We start from the raw sequence: 20,386 nt of genomic DNA, 5'->3' as shown, positions 1-20,386 counted from the left end.
TTAAATGTTTCCTTGTAATCTTATGTAATTATAAAAAACCTTATACAATTACACATTTTCAGAATCTGTACTGTTGTGTGATAAAATGCCAAATAATATTGCATATTTAATATGTAATTTGTGGAGATACAAAAATATGTAGGATTGTTTTCTCATTCAATACAGAGGATTAAAAGATGTTCAAAATTATTCTTCACAAAACTTTTTGCCTTTGCTTGTTTGTTTGTTTTTAACTCTTCAGCTCAATGGGCAGAGCATATAGCACCAACACTGTGGGTTAGGGGTTCAATTCCCACTGGGGCTCAGACCAAGAAATGGATGGATGGAAATGGATAGATGTAAAGCGGTTATTAGTTGTTGGAAATGAGAAAAAGGAAACCACAATAATGCTGGTATGATCCTATGACAGAGCCATCAGAGTTTTTAATCAAGTATTGTAAATGTTAGTAATCAAATCAAATGAATCTGTATGTGCAGGGTAACTGCTTCTCATGTCAAATGGTTAGTTACCTCCTCACCCATTTTGCAGCCGTGCTCATGTCTGTTGTGAGAATGCTGACTGATTGAAGCCATTTATTGATTTTAAAATTTTATTCGAATTCTGTACATACCAAAGGAATTAGTTTACTCTATAAACTGACTGCACAAAATGTAAATAGATATACAAGTCAATTTAAAACACAAGACAAACACACTGGTCAATATGGGGTGAACTAAGGTAATTGAAGTTCAGAATTCCCAACATTTATTACAGTTAAGATTCTGGGAAATAACAAAGGAATGTTCCTTTTTGTAACTGAAAGCTTGATACACATATATAGTATAAATATATAAATCACAAAGACATTCCAAGTAATCAAGAATAGTGCTTGTTTTATGTTCATAATCACATTGAAGTTAAATGTGGCTTTATAACTTGCATCTTGACTGACTGAACACATTCTGTGTATTTTAGAGTTCCACTTCTTATTGTCCATTTCTACTTCCCCAAGTGTCCGTGTTGTTCAGGGACCATGGATGGTGAAGTCATCATAGAGTACAAACATCATCGTTGCACTGTAGGAGATGGTGCAAAGGTTAAAACTGCAAAGAATGAGCTTGACCCACATGTATTTACAGGGTATTTTGAAGAACAAGGGACTTTTGTTCTTCGCAAGTCCAGTTATTGGCGGTCAAGCTAATCACCCACAAATCCAGTGCGGTGGAATAAAGTAATGGATAAAAGAGTGACAAATTCATTAATGTCAACACCTTAATACAGATTACAGTGTGCGAAAGGTTCAAGTAGAGGTTCAATTTCAAGATTGGGGAAAGTTGGCTTGAAGCAAGACATACAATACAATAAACAACCACAAAAACTGAAACATACTGTATATTATCACATTAAATAAAAAAATGGAAAAAGTAGTAGATTGAATGACCGGGGTAGTGGAGGGCAGGGGGTGAAGAGTCTATCACTGTTAGAGTTAAAGGGGCAAAGAAGTAAGATTCTGAAATGGCCATAATATATCAGCAGAGGGTTGATAGGGTTGTTGATCAATACCTATACTCTCTGTTTTTGGAACAGAAACTCCCTGTCTGGTGGCATATCAACACACTCCTAATCTCGTCCCACGCATTTTTAACTGCACAATGATGGAGGATGGCACTACAGTGATATATTACCTCTTCACTAGATGTTTCTGTTGGATCTCTGCTCTAATTAGATAGCTTAATCATCTCTATTGTGAAAGTGAAAATGTGACTTCATTGTGTCAACTACAGGCCACTGCACCTCAAGGGGATGGGAGGGATATTTGTCATAGATTGCTTAATGTCCCTTTAAGGGAGGTTGGGGGGGGCGGTGTCTTTAGAAATTGATTATCTACCATTTTTCATGGATGTTCACTCTTGGATGTTCCTTGTTTGCAGCAAAACAGTTAAAATCATATTAGTCAAAATTGTATTAAGAAAAATGTTGCCTCTGAAACGGGCCAGTCAGCACATCGTCGGGTCTTTATGCAGGAAGCTGACTTCACAGGAGTCAACCAATCACCTTACGTTTGGGGCAGGGGGAGGGGGCAGACCCTCGAGTGCTGCCAGCCAATCAGAGCAGTGGCGCTTTCTGGCTGCTAGAAACACCCCCAAAAATAGGCACAAGGGACTTTTGTTCCTCGAGTGACGACTGGGCCCGCCCCACTCTTCACTGTAGTAATTATGGATGTAAACATTCTTCAGTGATATTCTACACTACCACTGCTAAATTTCCAAATATGACGATGCTGAAAACAACTACAGGCCTGCCAGGCTGCAATTCACTGCTTACTTAAACAATACTAGCTATCTGCATGGTAGGGAACTCACTCAGGGAACAAAAGTCCCTTGTGGCCAAAACAGCCTCTAGACCTTTAGGTTGGAGAGGGGCACTAGAGGATACAATTCTAATTAGTGTATTAGGTACTTAGAAATGTGTGTTTCTTAGATTCAAAGAAATCATATACAACTGTAGGAAAAGCAAAAAATTGTAGGAAAAGCATGTTCACTCACTACACATGAGATAAAACATCTTTGCATTGGTATGATCACCCTGGGTGTCCCGCTCTGCTCTTCTGCTTTCTGCAGGCTTATGATATTATAGACCAGGGTTCTTCAGTTCTGGTCTTCATGGGCCGGTGTCCAGCAGGTTTTTGTTCCTGCCTGACCAAAAGTCTGCAGGACATCAGCCCACGAGGACCGGAATTGAAGAACCCTGTTACAGACTATAGACGTATACCTGTCTTTTTAAAGCTTCTTTGATTCTAAATGCATTAAGGAGGAAATTGTTAATCCTCGTGTCACAATATCAGCTTTGCAAAAAAGGGCAGCAATCCCAGACAGATGCAGGACAGGCACATCCTGTTTCAGTAACTGCACAGAGCTGTGCAATAGTTGGGATGTTTTAAAGCCAAGTGTGCCTCAGAACAGCATCAGTGTTTTATTTTAAAGACACTGTTTTCATTTCCCTTTTTTTGGATTTGTATTCTAATGGTTGTTGCATGACACAGAGCAATTGATTAGAAGAGGGCCAAAGGTAAGCTAGTCTCCATCTCCTCTCCCTAAAATCCATCTCACAAGCCAATTCAGAATTACAATACTGCCTGTGGCCTATTAATGAGAGCAAACGTTATTTTTTCTGCTGGCAAATGGAATGCTACCATGGAAATATTTAAAGCCAAGTAGGGCAGCTTAGCACGGGCTAAAATCCTTGCATTCAAACAGGCTATGTTTCTGAAAATACAGCAAATCCTGTAACTACACAACTGGGTCCCATGCCCGAGGCACACAATTGACAGATTTAAAAAAAGAGGTCAAATACCATTTAACAGAATGCAATGCTCTAATTCAAAAGCAGACATAGTAATACTTCCTCAGGCAGTTTAAGGGGGATATCACTACATTTCAGCATTGAAATATATAATTTCTATGCCCTAGGACAGTCTAGGTGCATAGTAGACATTCAATATTGTCTCCATAGCCAGAACAAGTACAGATTCTGCACATTCCCATGGTGCATTCATTGTGATGATGTATACCTAATTAATTAGCACTTTGTTTGAATGTTAGACTACTTGGCTTGCTAGTTAGGAACTGAACTGCTAGTAAACATAGCTTATATTACTTACATGCATAGAAGCACTGCTTATACAAAAATGTGTTTTATTTTAAAATGAGTATGTGTCATCTCACGATCACAAAGAATGAGCCATACATCACAGCAATGATGTCATGGAAATTTGAAAATTAATTTGCATACAAGAGGATTACAGGAGTTACTCAGATAAGGTGTGAAGATTCATAGTTAAATTTGTCATTAGATACTGACCAAATAAAAAACTAGAAGAAACTAAGAAAATTACTTTTTCCACACTGTGATGAAGTTTGATTGTGCCCACGTATAGAGGAGTAAAGTTGATGCCACAGCACCTTGGTGGCAACTTTGTGGCAAAAAGGAGAATTAGTTTATGATGTCCCACCATGCACACCTCCATAAAGAATAAACTGGAAGACGTTAAGGGCTCCTACAGTAGAAAAGATGTCCATAACCTGATTCAGAACTGTTAGCACTACAATGATAGAACTCAGTTTGGATGGAAATGGTCAAACAGCCATTCACTTCAATCAGAACCTCAGTCTCCCATTCATTGTCATTAGAGCAGCTGAAGGGTGAACTTCACAGAAAAGAGGCTTGGTTCTCTGGTTTCTGGCTTTGGGAAAGAGTTGTTTTTACTTGCAAATACTCAATTGGGTGCCCTAGCCTATAGCCATAGCATACACAAAATCTTTTAATTGAGTGGTATTCTTCTTTCAGAATAGAGGAACTGATGTGGTCTGTCTGTAGGGACCACCTACTAATGTCCAGCCTTGTTGGCAGAGGACAATGAGAACAATATCTCTTGCCTCTGGGGCCACTGGTCAGGGGCATTGTGCTAGAGTTGAGTCTGAGGGGATCCCTAAGGGAATCCTGCTTGAGGGATTTCAACCTCCAGACACAGATAACGGCTTCTGAGTGAGGGAGTGCTGTCTATGAGCTATTTGAACTTGCCATTACTTCTGAATGCAAAGCTGAATTACTCCAACAGCCTGAATTTACCCTGATCAACGAATAACCTCAGCCCGTCACCAAAGTTCCTGTTTACTGTGGCAGCAAATGGTTTCAAGGCCCCTTTCAGTGAAAAGTGTCATTGCCATTTGCTAGCTTGTGACCTGTAGTTGTTTCTGCCACATTTGGGCTCTTTGGAGAAAACAAGGTCTATTGTGTTCCTCAGCTGCAGAGACGACATCTGTTTGTCTTCAGACATGTCATGGGGAAAACTACATGCTGCGATTGTTCTGACATGGTGGGTTCTGTGGGAGGCGCATCGCAGTGCCATGGGGCTTTAGGTTTTAGGACCACATGCTGGGTACCACAGTCCTGTTTAAAGCTCTGACGAACACAGGATCACCACTTAACCCCCTGGCACTCAGGACCTATGACATTATGTTGATGAGCTTTCAGCAGTTTGCTTCCAAAAGAGCCATTATGGTATGGTACAGGGACTCTTTTTTTTCCCCATTTCGAATTCTACTTTTCTATTTCACATTCCAATTTAATATTTGCACCAACACATTCGATCTCAGATCCCAACATAATGATTTGAAATATTGGCTGTTATGTACAAGTGTTATGTACAAAGACTGACTTTTAATTTATTTAATTAGTGATCCACGACATGTTACACCTCATAATCCCTCCATGACATACCAAGATTTAATTTTGTAGAGCACTGCTGGAGCTACATTAATGAGAGGAATTAAAGTATTTGATGAATCCTGGAGAAATGTTGCCTACACTGGTTTTTGCAAGTTAAACTACGTGAGAGCTTATCTATGCTTTCCCAAATTCCAAAACAATAGAGAGCAGTTTTATACTTTCTCTGTTTTCTGTTTTGTATGCCATTTGCAAATACAATTATGGCAGCAACAGAGATCATCACTGAAGTTTAAAAGGTTTTAGGGCCTATGTCTGTTAGTCAAAGGAAGGCAGCTTCTGCACACTTTATCACTGCAGAACTTTAATAATAATCATCAAGCTTTTGCCTTCATCAGGACATAAAAGAGAATGAGCAGTCCCTTTGACTAACAGGCTGTTGCAGTCTTGGCCTCCAGCACCTTTTATAAGCTTCTTTGTGTGTAGCAGACCCCTCTCTCTACTAGGTCTAAAATGGAAAAAAGTGGACCACCAATGAATATGGTGTAAAATGTGTGAAATTGTCCATAAAGGGGCCACTCTGTGCTAACGCATGTGCGTCAATGTTGCTACTGACGTATGAGGACTGTTGAAACAACTTGGCTCATAGAACAATCCAGATCTCTGTTGCTTTAATATACACAATGATACTATTTGCTTTTATTCCATTTAAAACTTCAGTATACCTCGTAAGGCGACTGAGTTCATTCATGGTCACCAAAAAACAAATTAGAAGTTGAAGAGGGGCAGTGAAGAAATGAATAGTGGAAAGTTGAAATAATTACCTTAGGTGGCTACATTTGAGCCAAATTGGATAATAGCTTTGACAGTAGGTTAATGCGTTTCCCCAAGTATCTCTTATATCTCAAGTCCTGTGAGGTTCTTTGTGTTCATAGCACGTCTTACCACTGGCCTCTGTCCTGCTTGTGCATTGGCTGAGACACCCAGAGCCTTGGCAACGTCCTCCAAAGGTAAGTGGTCTCCCGGTGAATCCTGGACAAAGTGCAGCAGGACCTTCTCTCCACCTTCACACAGTGCACAAAATGTTAAGCAGGCATTATCATCAAGTAAGCATATGTTCCACACTGAGATCCGTTTTTCTGTCCACTTTGACATGATGTGATACAGCATTGCCCTCTAGAGGAGAGACTACAAAAATGCATCTCAAAAATAGATGAAGGCATTAAATCCCACTTCACAGATGACTAAAAAATCACATTTTTAAGCATTTATTTACCAGCAGTCAAATGGCAGTAAACTTAACCTTTATCAATGCCATTCTGCACATTTGCACATGCTCACGTTCCCAATTCATTCACTCATGTGAGCAATCAAATAGTTAGAGTATTATTAATGGGTAATAGAGTATTACCCATTAACAAGACAGATCCTACCAATGCACCCTTCTGATATTTCCCTCTGGTGCATATCAGATAAGTTCAACCTTTTCTCTCCACTCTTGCTCAAGTCTGGGCCTACCTTTGGACACAATGAGCGTGCCTCCACTCTGCAGCAGATCTCCTGTGAAGTTTCCCTGGATGCCTTCAGCATTGGCCTGAACAACAGCAGACAATAACAGTTGGTCAGAAGTCAGTCTTTAAAATCGCTCATGTTTCTCAGCAACTTTACCCCTGGCACCCAGATCACTGGTCATGTCTGACATATGAACACTCCCAAAATACTGACCTTGATACAGAAACATTATTGAACAGTGTAATCATGAAAGACACCTACCTTTGAAGTTATATCTCGTACTTTCTTCCCCAATGCAGCAGGAACCACACTTAAGGCAGTGTATCTGAGTGGGAGATATATTGTCCCTGAATTAGACAGCAGTTAATGTTTCGCAAAGGAAACAACTGGTCAAACCTAGTACAGAATTAAGTTCACAACTGACTTTCTTTGACGAATGAAAGCAATTTATTTCCAAGTCAAGGCAAACTTTGCCAAACCAATAGCCTCTCTATTACATGCAAGGAACACAGGTGTGTCATACTCACCTTTTGAAGCCCAAATCCTTGTAGCTTTTCTTTTTTTCGTCAACATAAAGGGCTGCAAGGGAAGGCAAACACCATGAATACTGGTTATGTATTTATAATCCTACATAAGGATGGGATGTATAGATTGATGGGCGCCATAAGCATGTCTGGCACCTTGTGGCACGCCCACTCTGTATGTTACATAAGTTAAGTTGTGCAAGGGTGACAATGCAGTTATTTCAAGATTATGACCAGACAGACAGAGATTGTTACTGCAGAGTAGAAGCTACGTTCACACTGCGGCTGAAAGTGTCTCAATTCAGATTTTTCTTATGTTTATAGTGCAGTGTGAACAGAAAAAAAACTCATGGATTCTGATGTTTTCATTTCTAAATTGGACCACATTCATATGTGGTCCTAAATCTGATACATAGCTGATGTGTGGCCATATGACTGTAGTCTGAACTGACAGATCCGTTCCATTCATGTGGTTTTACGTCACGCAGTTATCTGTCCCTTCGTGACAGATAACTGCGTGACGTAAAACCACATAAACATCCATTTGACTGGAAAAACATGGAGGACATCGATTCAAGCAGCCAGAGGAAAGACAACGAGGTTGCAAATTTAGTTAGTATTTGGAGAGATGCCTACATTGAAACAAAAATATAGGGGACATATCGTAATCGACCACTGTTCAAACAATTGCAATAGAAATGACCGAGTGGGGCGACAACAGAGCTTGGCTGCAGTGTCAACGAAAAATCAAGAGGCTCAAAATCAAGTTCAAGGAGGCGAAAGACTCAAAAAGATTCTTACAATGAACTTAACCGTACTTTGGCCGATAAACGTCTTTTGTTGTTCATTTGTACATGTGGGTCATTTTAGGATGAAGGTCCGTTCAGATATGGTATCGGATATGGTTCACTTTCAACAATGAATGTGAACAGTCAAACAAAAAAATCTGATCTGAGCAAAAAAATCAGAATTGCACAATCAGGCAACAGGGTGGAGACAGGTGAAGACAGTGCCGGGGGTAAATCAAGCCCCCTGTGTGTTAGAATGCCTTTCCCACAAAAATATAAAGGCTGCACATATTTCTCATGTTAGAGTGCACTATAATTTTAGTGCAACACAAATCTTTTAAAAAGTCAGGAGTGATGAAGTGCTGCTTACATCCTTTAAAAAACCCTCCTTCCCTGAACTCCTTCAGCCCCGTCTCTTCTGGTCCAATGCCGATCAACGCCACACCATTGGCTCTCAGGTCCGGCTCTAGTTTGCTGATTTCTGATGCCATCCACCGACACACCTGGCAGCCAAACCTGCGCAGGAAGAACAGGACCGCTGGCTTCTCCTGCCACAGAGACTGGAGCTCTACACACTGAAACACAGACAGACAGGGCAGCTGTCAAACAGTGAGGCAAAAACAGATATACCTGTTGTGAAATCATACATCATCATATGGTCTACCTCACACTACACTTCTATTCACAAGTATTCCCTTCAGATCTACAGTATGATCATCATTATGGCACCCAGGAGGCCCTATTTTACTGCAATTAAGTCACCGCTGTGAGATAATGAGCTTTCAGATCTCAGCATGCCTGTCAGGGGAAGGCAAAGTGAACCTAGCAGTGCGACGTTTATGTCAAATGACGGTATTTTTAAACGCAAACCAATCAACACGATCAACAGAAAGTATCAGACAGACGAGAGGAGAGGGAACTTCATAGGTTTCATGCTGACCAGTTGGCCAACTCCATACCTCTCCAGTGTCAGCGCTCTTCAACAGGTTCTTCCCAACTTTAGCAAGGTCGATGTTTGCCATTTTCTCCGACTGCACTACACGGGTTGCAATCTGGAATAATATGAAGATATGAATTTACATTTACAGCAATAAGTTCTGAGTATGCCTACACACGGCCCCGCCCCACAGTTGCAAAACAGCTGCATCCTGATACGCCCACTCCACACTGAAGTCCAATCATATTTCTGATTCTTCTCCAAATCCACCAATCATAGAGTAAGGTTTAGTGAACGGAGGCGGGGCTTACTCAAGGCAAGCACGTGCCTTGTCCCCTATACATTTTTATTTAATGCTTTTTTTTTAAATCCCAGTGAGTAGGCTACACTCGGCATGAAACATTGGCTCACCAGTCTTGATATGGACTTAAAGTATTGTGACTGAATGTGCAGGGCTCGTGAAAATATTCCGTTTTTAAATGCCGGTTGCATAAAGTGCGGCAGGTGAGCTCAAAGGTGATGAGATTTATTGCATGGCCAGTGTCACCCGGGCTTGTGTTGTAGGTGCCAATATTCTATGAATCCTTGAGACAGCGAAAGAACATAGCCTATAGTTTTCTACTTTTCGAGTTCTACTTTTGGCAACACGTTTCACACAGGAAATCTGGTGCTTCTGATAAGTGGTCCTCAGGCACAGACGCAACCCCAGCCAAGTCGGCTTGGCATTTCCGTTCAATAACGATCTCTACGTGATGACGCAGTGGAGCTGTGTCTTCCGGTGTGTCCCTTGTGTGTGTCCCCCCAAATAGATGCATATTAGGCCACGGACCCCCAATAAGACCCCCTATAATATTTTGTCTGGGAGACCCTTATAGGAAAATTCTTGTTGTTGATTCAGTAGACTATTGTATTTTCTACTGTGTAGACATAGTAGTGAGAATGAAACCCATGATCAGAATAGTCATTCATACATTCTCTAATTGGGATTATTTTAATTATAGTGAAATTAGTCTATTCCTCGTTTTGCTGAGGGACCAATCCCCTTAAGGACCCCTGGGTGTCCCCGAGCCCCACTTTGTGAACCACTGACCTGTGTGATGTTGGCCATATGCCAATGCGTTCTCCATAACCAGATACAGCCCTATATTGGGAGGTTCGATGATAATGAATACAGTGGCATCTTAGGTTTGGTTTCCACCTCTCCGTTATCAAGCTGGAAAGCCCAGGTCAGATTATTACTGCAAGTCATGTTAGATATGACTGGCTTATATCAAGAGATGGCCCTAATGAAAATCACCATAATATTCCCACAATCTTCTTATAGTGACTTAGACTTAGATTTAGACTAGTGTGTCTGGTAGCTATAAAAGTGAGCTTTTAGTGACCTTATCATACTTGATGACATTTTTTCTCATCTCAATACTATCACAATCATTTTATTCCTACAGGGATTTCTGTTTTTGCTGTGGTATTTGTATACTATTCTTCTAAAAATGTATTCCAGGATTACTATAGTTCTTTTTCGTCAGAGGAATGGACCGAGATCGTGCGAGGAAAAAAAAGCATGCCACCATTATTATTTTGAATTTAGCAGCCAAGTTTATGTAATAGTTGTCTGTAGATGGGACCCGTCCGTGGTGCTGATGTTGCAGGGAGGGGCGTGACGTCACGGAGAGACCGGGGAGGAAGACGCGGAGGGGGAGAAAAGAAGAGGGGGAAGGAGAAGGGACGGAGGAGAGAGCGGGGGGATGACTGCATCAAAGGAAAAAAAACATGAATCCTGTAATTCATCCTACATTTTTATAAAGCATAAATAATGGTTGATCTGTTTACCTACACAGTATGCCGCAATAAATGACGAGCCACCCCGATAAGGTAATTATCATCTTTCACGTTTCAATTTGCACGCCTGCCTCATCTTCTAACACACAAGTTAAGTCGATTGTATGATCTTCACCTTGAGAACCAAATGTAAAATCGAGGAAAATATCGAAGATCATTACCCAAATGGTCTAAAAAAAAAAAAAACATAAAAAAAATGCAATCGATCGGCTATTTGGCTACATAGGGTCTATTGTTACAAATACATGTTTCAGTCTGAATCTGTGCGATAATTTTAAATTTCCATCATTGTAATTGTTTTGAAAGCCAATATGTCATGCCCCAGCAGCTCCATTGTGTCCGATTTGATCTTCCCCCATGAAAAATTAAAATGGAAACAGGCTTCATGAGAGCGATGCGGCATACCACACTGCTGTATTCAGCCACGCCGAGCACATGGGCTTTGCGCACATCACTACCAACATGCGCATTGGTTGCAGTGCGTCGTGCCCACGAGGAGTGCCATCATTACTGTCTGGTGATGACTGCAGTGTCCTCCTGGTAGCATTGGTTACCAACATAACCATTAGCACCAAGTTATTCATGTGATTATTATGCTATTGTGTGATGATCTTGAATGCCCTCTAAAATTCAACATAGCCCCCATGCCTATTCACCAGAGACACATTTTAATCATAATTGAGGTTTTACTTTACACTGTCATCACCCTTTTGTGTGTTGCAGAGTAAGCTGGGTTGAGAGTGATGTCATCTCCAGGCATGGGCACCCCCAGTGACCCCCTCTTGGCCAGTCCGGGGGGGAGGTCAGCTGTGGCTCAGGAAGGTATCTGGAGGAGCTCACTCCCCAAAACTGCCAGCTTCCCAACGTCCACCACTCGGCACCTCAGCCATCGCGCCAACAACTTCCAAAGACACCCGAAGCGCCGGAAGCTGATCAGACCTTCTCCGCCTCCACCGCCGAACACGCCCTGCCCCCTGGACCAGCTGGACCTCAGTGAGCTTCCTCCAAGACGGACCTTCCCTGAGTTGCTCTTCAATGGCTGCATCCTGTTTGGTATTGAATTTAGCTATGCCATGGAAACAGCATATGTGACCCCTGTTCTTCTCCAAATGGGTTTGCCTGACCAATTCTACAGCCTGGTGTGGTTCATCAGCCCCATACTGGGTAAGTGAAAAGCGAGGGGAGATGACAAACTGGTGTCAAATATCCAAAGTTGCACAATGACACCTGATACATGTGATTTTGAATACCTATACCTAAGCAGCACTCATTCTTTGGCCTATAACTCTGTCTCCTCTTTTTGGCTTCAAGGATTCCTTGTTCAGCCTCTCCTTGGAGCTTGGAGTGATCGTTGTACATCCCGGTTTGGGCGAAGGAGACCCTTCATTTTTGCTCTGGCCATAGGTACGAAATGTTAATGATATACCCGTTTGATTCTTCCACTTTACTTTAGCTGGATGTCTGTTGAGAACTGACACTTTAGTGCTGAAGTTATAGACTTTGCTTCTTCTGCTTTTTCCTCAAAGGGGCTTTGATGGGTCTAACTCTGGTGCTGAATGGGCGGGACATTGGCGGCGCGCTGGCTGATACAGCATCAAATCACAAGTGGGGAATTGTCCTGACAGTGTGTGGAGTGGTTCTGATGGACTTCAGTGCTGACTCAGCCGACAACCCCAGCCATGCCTATATGATGGATGTGTGCAGTCCAGAAGACCAGGATCGGGGGCTGAACATCCATGCGCTGTTAGCAGGTCAGAAAGCACCACATACTCATGTTACAAAGTCACAAACTAAGTTTACTTTGTCATTACAGTAGTGGCATAGCAGCTGGCAGCTTGAAGCTATATTCCCCCAACATAATTTGCAGAGAACAAAGGTGAAATTTAAGCTTCAAGATATCATCTGCCAATAAAAGAGGTTAAAGAAAATATTTTATTAGTCTGATGTGATTCATGTACCGGTTATCGTATGTGTGTTAATCATGCCATGCAGGACTGGGAGGTGGATTCGGCTACATCGTGGGTGGAATCAACTGGGACCACACAGAATTCGGAAGGTCGATGGGAGGTCAGCTGCGGGTCATATACCTGTTCACGAGTGTCACCCTGGTGGTTGCCACGATGATGACTCTGACCAGTATCCCTGAACGACCTCTACCAAAGACCCAGCCTAACAAAAATTCCAGCAAGAACAATCTGAAAAGCCCCAGCCTCCCTCTTCCTCCTTCTCCCCCTGTTCCCCCAGGATCCACGTTGGGACTGGATGAGGAGGAGGAGGAAGGTCTTTACAGCTACAAATTCTCAGAGTCTCACTTACGCAATCCGGACCCAATGGCCCATTCTTGCAGTGCCAATGCACGCCTCTGTGCTGGCCTCACTAGCCCCATATCACCCCTCAGCCCCCTCACTCCTAAATATGGCAGCTTTATAAGTAGGGACAGTTCTCTCACCGGCATTAATGAGTTTGCCTCCTCCTTGGGAACCTCCTATATAGACAGTGTGCTAATAGACTGCTACACAGGTCAGCAGACACCACAACCCCTGGAGCCTGACTCCACAGCCAGGCCTCTGCCTCCGGGGGACTCGCCTCCTCCTGAGGAATCGACACAAGGAGGGTCCCATCCTACAGGAAAGGCCCAGCTTGAAGCTGGGTTGCAACCGGCCGGAGAGGCTCAGCCTGCAGAAGGGCCCCAGCCAGGAGGAGAGGCCCAAACTCAAGGAGCACCTCAGACTGGAGCTGCGGCTCACCCTGGTGCAGGGTCACATCGTCGCTCCTCTGCTGGCATCCTGAAGCGCCCCCAGAGTCTTGCACTAATGCAGGAACCCATGGCAACCCAGATTATTGGGCTGGAGAATGGACGCAGAAGGACAGTGACCTTCAGCCAGCAGGTCAGCCCTGTTTGAAAAACAAAAAAAACATCTTTTACTTACATGTGCAAACGGTTTAAATAGTCAGTAGCCACCACTGCATTTTTCAACACAATGTCCCTCTTTGCTTTTGTCTAATGAAGGTTGCAAACATTTTGCTGAATGGCGTGCGCTATGAGAGTGATCTGAGTGAGAATGTGGAGACGGCAGAATCCCAGATGTCAATGAAGCTGCTGTGTGTGGCCATCTACAGGATGCCTCCCTCTCTGCGGAGCTTATGCACTAATCATTTTTTGGGTGAGAAAATTAACTTCATTTGAAAACAGTAATGTATTTGCAAATATGTGTCATGACAGTGTTCCAAGCCTAATTAGCCACCATTCCTGCACCACAGTAAAAGCTGTCTATTTTGTATTTGATTTAGTTTGAACAGTTATTAAGTAACTTTTTTGGGGTCTTTCTGTGTTCTAGGCTGGCTGTCCTTTGAGGGCATGCTGCTGTTCTACACTGACTTCATGGGGGAGGTGGTGTTTGAAGGAGACCCCAAAGCACCCCACGACTCTGAGGCTTACCAACGCTACAATGCTGGGGTCAGCATGGGCTGCTGGGGCATGTGCATCTATGCATTCAGTGCTGCTTTCTACTCAGGTAAGCTGCAGGCACAACACATTGTTTCTTGGGTGTCAGTGCAGCTCTGGCCAGCAAAGAGTACTTTCTACCCTGTTGGGTTTGTCCAATAATGTGTCTGTCATGGTATGTACAGCTTCACATTTGGTCTTTCTGTTTCTCTTCTGCTTCTAGCCATATTGGAGAAACTGGAGGAACGTTTTTCTCTCCGCACTCTCTACTTTTTTGCCTACCTGGCATTTGGTTTGGGCACGGGCCTGGCCACACTCTCCACCAACCTCTATGTGGTACTTTCTCTCTGTGTCACCTACGGGGTGCTCTTCTCCTCTCTATGCACGCTGCCTTACTCTCTGCTGTGTGAATACTACCAGAGCCCTCAGGTCAGTCGCTGCATGCAGACATAGCATTAATTTACCATGAATCATTTTTCACTTCTTGATGGCATTTTCAGAGATGAACTTTGTAACACCGTAGTGATTTGTGGTGAACTATCCAGATTGATCGTATGACTAAATTACGTGTGTATGTCCTTTAGTTTTGTGGCTCATCTGAGGAAGGGACCAGGCGAGGGATGGGAGTGGACATCTCTCTGCTCAGCTGCCAGTATTTCCTGGCTCAGATCCTGGTCTCCGTGGCGATGGGACCTCTGACCTCACTGGTGGGTGGGGCCCAGGGAGTGATGTACTTTTCAAGCCTGATGTCATTCGTGGGCTGTCTGTACTCCTCTCTCTGCGTGGTGTACCAGCTGCCCCCCCCCGAGGGTGAGCCCCCCGAAAGCGAGACCCAGCCACTATTGGTGCACATTTAGAAAGCCTCTTAATTTACTTTACCTCACACACTCAAACGACACACTCACGCTCTCACGCTCTCGCTTACGGTCTCTTTTGACCTTCACAGCACTGATAGGACAACATACTGTACATCATGCCGCACACTGTACAGCACAATTCCATATATTATTTCACCTCACTCAGCACTGCTCTTCTCAGAGCGAGACAGACAGACAGACAGACAGACATTGGCCACTGCTCTAATATGTGTACATGACCAGTGTGTTTCATACAGTGTGTGTGCCCATGCATTTTTTCCTAACTTTTCCAAACGTGTGACTTTTTGACTGCGGTATGGGAGATTTGGATTTGTGCAAGTGTGTATGTATGTGTGTGTGTGTGTGTGTGTGTGTGTGATTGTGACATTGTTGAATGGGTGACCTCTATGAGTATGCTTGTGAATTAAGAATATTATAGGCTGTTGTGTGTCTGATTTCTTTGCTGCAAGTTGAACCTTTCACCATCTTTCCTTGCTTGTTGGTGTTTACGATAGAATTTTGATCACTACATACAGGCTAACCACAGCTTTTCCCTCTTTTTCTTCCTTTTATCAGTTGCATAACGTCTGCATGAGCTGCAATATAGTCTCTCAATGCCTCGTGTTAATGTTTTGTTTTGGTCACATGGCCAAGGGGATGTCTACCTGCCTGTTTCTCTGAGTTAGCATATTAGCATCGCACTTTAGGCAGGATTTTGTGACTAACCGAATGTGCTGCCACTGACCTTTGTTTGAAGCCTTGAGCATCACGACAGCACTCACGCACAACTACGTAAAATCTTTCATTCAAGAACTCTGATGGCGTAATGTTGCAAACACATACTTAATATTCAAGCAAAGTTTATTTGTTTAGCCCTTAATCACTGTTACAGTCTCAAAGGGCTCCCAATGACCATTAGTTTACCTATGTGCTAGCCTCTCACTTGACAAAGTTTTGTGCTGGTCGACTCTTATTCAAGTCCCCAGTAAGAGTACAATGCCAATTAATTACTTTATCGACATAAAGCCATGACTAATAGGATGACACACACACACACACACACACACACACACACACACACACACACACATACATTCACACACGCAAACACTCAAAAACACAGAGAACTGTGTACTGGTGGCAAATTATGTCTGCGCCCTCACTAAGCCATGGACAGCACTGTGAGCTGTCACCCTGCTCCTGGCCATACCGTTGTAATGACAGTGATTCTTGTCATTATCAGGAAGAGGAGAAGTTGAAACTGGGGTGTGATTCAGCATTCAGTCGGAAACCGAACAAAACAGAAGAACAACAAACAAACAAACAACAGTTGTTTGACTGGCAAGAATTCTCAGAAGATTCATGTGAACTATGGGTAACCATGAAGTCGGACAACACTGACAGGAAAGACCTATGGGGTTCACATTGCCAGCGGCAAGTGCTTATCTTCACCATTAGGGCGCATGCTGTAGGTTGTAGGCTTCTGTCACTACACTCAACCCATTGAGGCTCACACTGTAGTGCAATCCTCTCACATTTGGGTTAGCTATCCAACTTCCTCACAGGAAGCATTAAACATCCATTCCTCCATCCACCCTAAATTCCATCTTCATCTGGTTCCTGATAAAAAGAAAAGCTGCAAATGATTTATTTTTCAATATGTTGTGCCATGTCAAACAAGCTTGCTTTGCATTGCCTAAACATCCTCAACACGACTGGCACAGAGCCTGATTTCAGAGCTTTTACAAAGTTAACCATCAGTATAACCTGTTTTCTGCCTTTCATTTTGATGGTTTCACTGACTGGTTTCCACTTTGAGCACCCCAACTTTATCATCCCAGTCATTTAGAACTGGTGGTGCCTCAGCAGAATGTCAATCATTGCCTACCACTAAAACCTCCATAACTGACTGGACAAATATCATGCTCATGTTTCTTAGGAAACGGGAACTGTATGGATCATGCTGTTGCAGCTTGCTTGAGAAAACACATTTTTAGTATTTCTGTGTTTTATGGTGCCACCTATTGCTCAATATTAACAGTGTTACTGTAACAGCTACTTTACTTCAGGGTTGAGTTGAAACTAAAATGATCATTTTGTCATTTTGGACTCCTGTGTCGGTTATTGCACCACTTTTATTTTTTTTTTAAATCACTATTTTTAGTTGTACACCCAACTAAGATTTCACCCCAGTTGACCTGAATTATCATAATCTGCAACCTCAAAACGGGCCACATGGGGGAGCTCAGAGACACAAGACAGAAAACCTTTGATTCCATGCATCCTTTTCCATTACCAAGTGACTGGGAAAATCATTCCTGTTCCTTCCTACATCTAAGCCAACCATTTTCCATGTTAAGGAAAATTAGGTCAAGTGACATCATCTACTTATAAAGCCACAGCTGTAAGAGAAGCACTGATAATCTATAAGCAGGTAATGTGCACACAAAAGTACAGGCAATACGTAAGTAAAAAGACAATTTATTTGTTAATCAGAATATACAAAGCAGTGGCTGAAGTAACCGAACGTCATTCTGGTTCTGAGAAAGGCAGTCTTGGACACAAAACTGGGCTACCCAGCCATAACATAATGAACTCATTGGACACCGGAAAAAAACCAAAAAAAACAGAGTATAAATGGTACAAACTTGCGTGGAATGCATACAGAACAAATGACCAAAGCTTTAAGATTTAAGAGGGGTTAATTAACATTGCAAAAGCATGCCTCCATAAAACAGGGTCAAGTAATCTTATCATGGAGGCACAAGACAGACCCCTTCATTCATTTGTGCCATCTGTTATGTTAACAGGGCAGCCAGGCAAAGGATTAACTACTAGCAGCTCAACACAAAACTATGCCTTAACTAATAATGCTAACAACTGTCCATTAGCCCCTGCTTAAAACTTATCTTTGGTCCTTTAAGTGAATCTGAGAGGTCAACATGAGCCTTGGTGGAGGGGAGCAGCTGCCTGTATGTATGAATCAGCTGGTCAGCAGTAACATAGTAGAGAATGTGCTTAAAACATACTGATATATAAAACGTAAAATAAAAAAAATAAAAAGAAACCCTAACTGATCTCATGGTGTGGCCCGATTTGTACAAGTACAAAAAAAAGTTCATTTTATAGACCAATAAATAACATCTCATAAAAAAGGAGGCAGGGCCACTATGTTCCAGGACTCCAGTGCAATGTGATAACATGGGAGCAAACAAAAAAAATCTCTCAAAGATACAGAAAGCACAAGCTCTACAACACAATGTTGACCAAGCCGTTTAGACAGTGCTGCAAACAAGTAGCAGGGCAGAGCTCTAAGCCTCCACTTCTGTTTCTTTTGAATCTCCGTTTTCTTCTGTCTTCTGCTTTTTTGTCTCCACCTTTTCCTAAAAAAGGAAAAGAAAATTTAAGCTTAAATTTGTCAAGATCAAAGTTCAGTGCACCAAATGTTAATTTTAATCATAATAGACTTAAAACCATGAGAGTGATTAAAATGTACAAATTGTATGGATCAAGTGGGGTTTCAGTGACGGTGTAGCTTGAGGAGAAAACCCACCTCCTCTTCTTCAGCTGCACGCTTCACAGGCTGTGCATCAACCTCCTCAGCAGGGGGAGCCTCCTCTGCTTTCTCTGTAATGACAGTTTACATTACATCAGAAAATACAGCCATTTACTTTGTGAGTATTCCAAAAAAACATATTATCACTTATGGACGTTTCCCAGCATCAACTTCAACATAGCATTTTGAGAAAAGCAGGAATCAATGCAATCAGGGCAGAACAAAAATGAGCAAATCTGGAAACGTTTTATAAATATATATAGTGGTTCCAAAAGTCTATTCCTGAAAAACACTAATACTGATTAATATGAACGTACCGTCTCCATTCTTGTGTTCCTCCTCTGCAGCCTTCTCCACTTTGTCACTGTGATCAGCACCATTCTGAATGAAGAGGAGAGGAAATGTCAGTCCAGAGACACAATGTCAAGACTGGTGTTTAATATGTGAACAGTATCATAGGATTAGGGCCAATCCAAGAAATCAAATTGGACTATCCCAAACACTGTTGGAATAATCCTCCCAGAGTTATTGCTTGTAGTACTCCTTTGGGGATGCTTAAAAAGAAGCATGTGCGGGGCTCTTATTACCTCCCCGGAGGATTAGCTACCAAGCTCTGGGAACCAAGTCAGAGAGTCAATCGAGACCTCCAAAAGCTCGCTAGCCAACATCTGTGCCATTTCACAACCCAAACAAAGCGCGGTGGGATAGCACAGTCTGGAGAGCAGCTGAACGGGGGGCGGGTCTAGCGACACCTGCATGATGAGGGTGCTAAGACAAAAGGCCATGAGGCTCGTCAAGGAGCGTGCGCCTCAACTCACTGTGCCATTGGCAGGTGCGTCCCCGCTGCCATTCTCCTTATCCTTATTCTCCACTTCGACTTCTTTCTTCTCTTTCAGCTCCTGAAAAAAAAAGATGTCCTCAATATTACGTCCATTCAAGACAGTTATTCTAGAGTACCACACGTTACTACTTTTACGTTTGTTATTCAATGAATGAAAGCCACGTAAAAAAAACCCTCTTCTCAAATTGGCAATGTTTAACATTTTGATCTCAATCCGCGCGTAACGTTACTGTGGCTTCCCGCCCACAGCAGCACCGCTCCACCAGCTGTATTATCTCGAGCGCTTTGTGTGCTCAACAGACATTTTAAAGCTAACAACCATCAGTTTGGTTGCTTTTTCAGCAAAAATAATAAGTCGACGATGCTGAGTATTATAAATAAGTCACACTGATGTTTTATGGTTGTGGCAGGCGATGTTTCTGATTAATACTATTTTTTCCCGTTACTGGTAACTTACACAAAGTAACGATAACGTTTGTTGCAACCACTGAATGACCGACTGTCATTTTACCCGGTCACAACTAGGTTACCGCTAACAAATTATTTCACAAGTTTGCTAAGTTACATCGACTTAACGTTAATCACGACTATTCAACTGGAAAAAAAAATGAATGAAACGCACCTTTGCTGTAACCTCCGCGGTTGCGGTCGTATCAACTGCTGTATCAGCCATGGTTAGTTTTGTGAATTAAATTAGATATTTATTTTCTCTTCGGTTCAGTTTTTTTTTTTGGCTCTTTGCCTCCGTGTGGATTAGTCGTAAGAAGCTGAGAGAGAAATGATGACTGTCTGTCTCTGCTTTTCTCTCGAGCTCATTGAAAATCCACTCGTTGGACGCAGCGGGTCAATGCCAAACATGATTGGACAATGCCAATAAC

The 20,386-nt window shown here is 42.5% G+C and overlaps 3 protein-coding genes across 3 annotated transcripts; 1 reads left to right on the top strand and 2 right to left on the bottom strand.

Moving 5' to 3' along the window:
- Positions 1-460: 460 nt before the first annotated feature.
- On the bottom strand, positions 461-9,128 carry prxl2b (peroxiredoxin like 2B). The gene is made up of 7 exons (XM_071895316.2): positions 8,990-9,128; positions 8,401-8,605; positions 7,246-7,297; positions 6,980-7,043; positions 6,725-6,800; positions 6,152-6,270; positions 461-1,056 (listed from the first exon to the last, which is right to left on the bottom strand). The coding sequence occupies exons 1-7, from the start codon at positions 9,050-9,052 to the stop codon at positions 1,030-1,032; spliced, it is 606 nt and encodes a 201-aa protein (XP_071751417.1). The 5' UTR covers positions 9,053-9,128; the 3' UTR covers positions 461-1,029.
- Positions 9,129-11,552: 2,424 nt separating this feature from the next.
- Positions 11,553-15,111, top strand: slc45a1 (solute carrier family 45 member 1). The gene is made up of 8 exons (XM_071895299.2): positions 11,553-11,973; positions 12,121-12,213; positions 12,336-12,560; positions 12,802-13,697; positions 13,820-13,973; positions 14,148-14,324; positions 14,478-14,683; positions 14,839-15,111. The coding sequence occupies exons 1-8, from the start codon at positions 11,553-11,555 to the stop codon at positions 15,109-15,111; spliced, it is 2,445 nt and encodes an 814-aa protein (XP_071751400.2).
- Positions 15,112-17,576: 2,465 nt separating this feature from the next.
- LOC139908567 (uncharacterized) lies at positions 17,577-20,313 on the bottom strand. Its single transcript, XM_071895318.2, has 5 exons — positions 20,131-20,313; positions 19,486-19,566; positions 18,985-19,048; positions 18,665-18,738; positions 17,577-18,494 (listed from the first exon to the last, which is right to left on the bottom strand). Exons 1-5 carry the CDS (start codon positions 20,179-20,181, stop codon positions 18,423-18,425), a joined length of 342 nt encoding a protein of 113 aa, XP_071751419.1. The 5' UTR covers positions 20,182-20,313; the 3' UTR covers positions 17,577-18,422.
- Between the last annotated feature and the right edge of the window lie 73 nt (positions 20,314-20,386).

This window comes from Centroberyx gerrardi, chromosome 5 (genome assembly GCF_048128805.1).
Source record: "Centroberyx gerrardi isolate f3 chromosome 5, fCenGer3.hap1.cur.20231027, whole genome shotgun sequence".
Classification (NCBI taxonomy): Eukaryota; Metazoa; Chordata; class Actinopteri; order Beryciformes; family Berycidae; genus Centroberyx; species Centroberyx gerrardi.
This window is presented reverse-complemented; position numbering and strand designations above follow the sequence as displayed.

Excerpts from the sequence above, each read along its gene's own strand:
- prxl2b (XM_071895316.2), bottom strand. The coding sequence starts at position 9,052 with ATGGCAAACATCGACCTTGCTAAAGTTGGGAAGAACCTGTTGAAGAGC. Across the intron at positions 7,298-8,400 it reads AGGAGGGTTTTTTAAAGGAT|CCCTTTATGTTGACGAAAAA; the intron begins GTAAGCAGCACT and ends CTTCCCTTGCAG. Across the intron at positions 6,271-6,724 it reads CACGCTCATTGTGTCCAAAG|GTGGAGAGAAGGTCCTGCTG; the intron begins GTAGGCCCAGAC and ends CACTGTGTGAAG.
- slc45a1 (XM_071895299.2), top strand. The coding sequence starts at position 11,553 with ATGTCATCTCCAGGCATGGGCACCCCCAGTGACCCCCTCTTGGCCAGT. Across the intron at positions 12,214-12,335 it reads CATTTTTGCTCTGGCCATAG|GGGCTTTGATGGGTCTAACT; the intron begins GTACGAAATGTT and ends TTTTCCTCAAAG. Across the intron at positions 14,325-14,477 it reads CAGTGCTGCTTTCTACTCAG|CCATATTGGAGAAACTGGAG; the intron begins GTAAGCTGCAGG and ends TTCTGCTTCTAG.
- LOC139908567 (XM_071895318.2), bottom strand. The coding sequence starts at position 20,181 with ATGGCTGATACAGCAGTTGATACGACCGCAACCGCGGAGGTTACAGCA. Across the intron at positions 19,049-19,485 it reads ACGCACCTGCCAATGGCACA|AATGGTGCTGATCACAGTGA; the intron begins GTGAGTTGAGGC and ends CTCTTCATTCAG. Across the intron at positions 18,495-18,664 it reads GTGCAGCTGAAGAAGAGGAG|GAAAAGGTGGAGACAAAAAA; the intron begins GTGGGTTTTCTC and ends TTCCTTTTTTAG.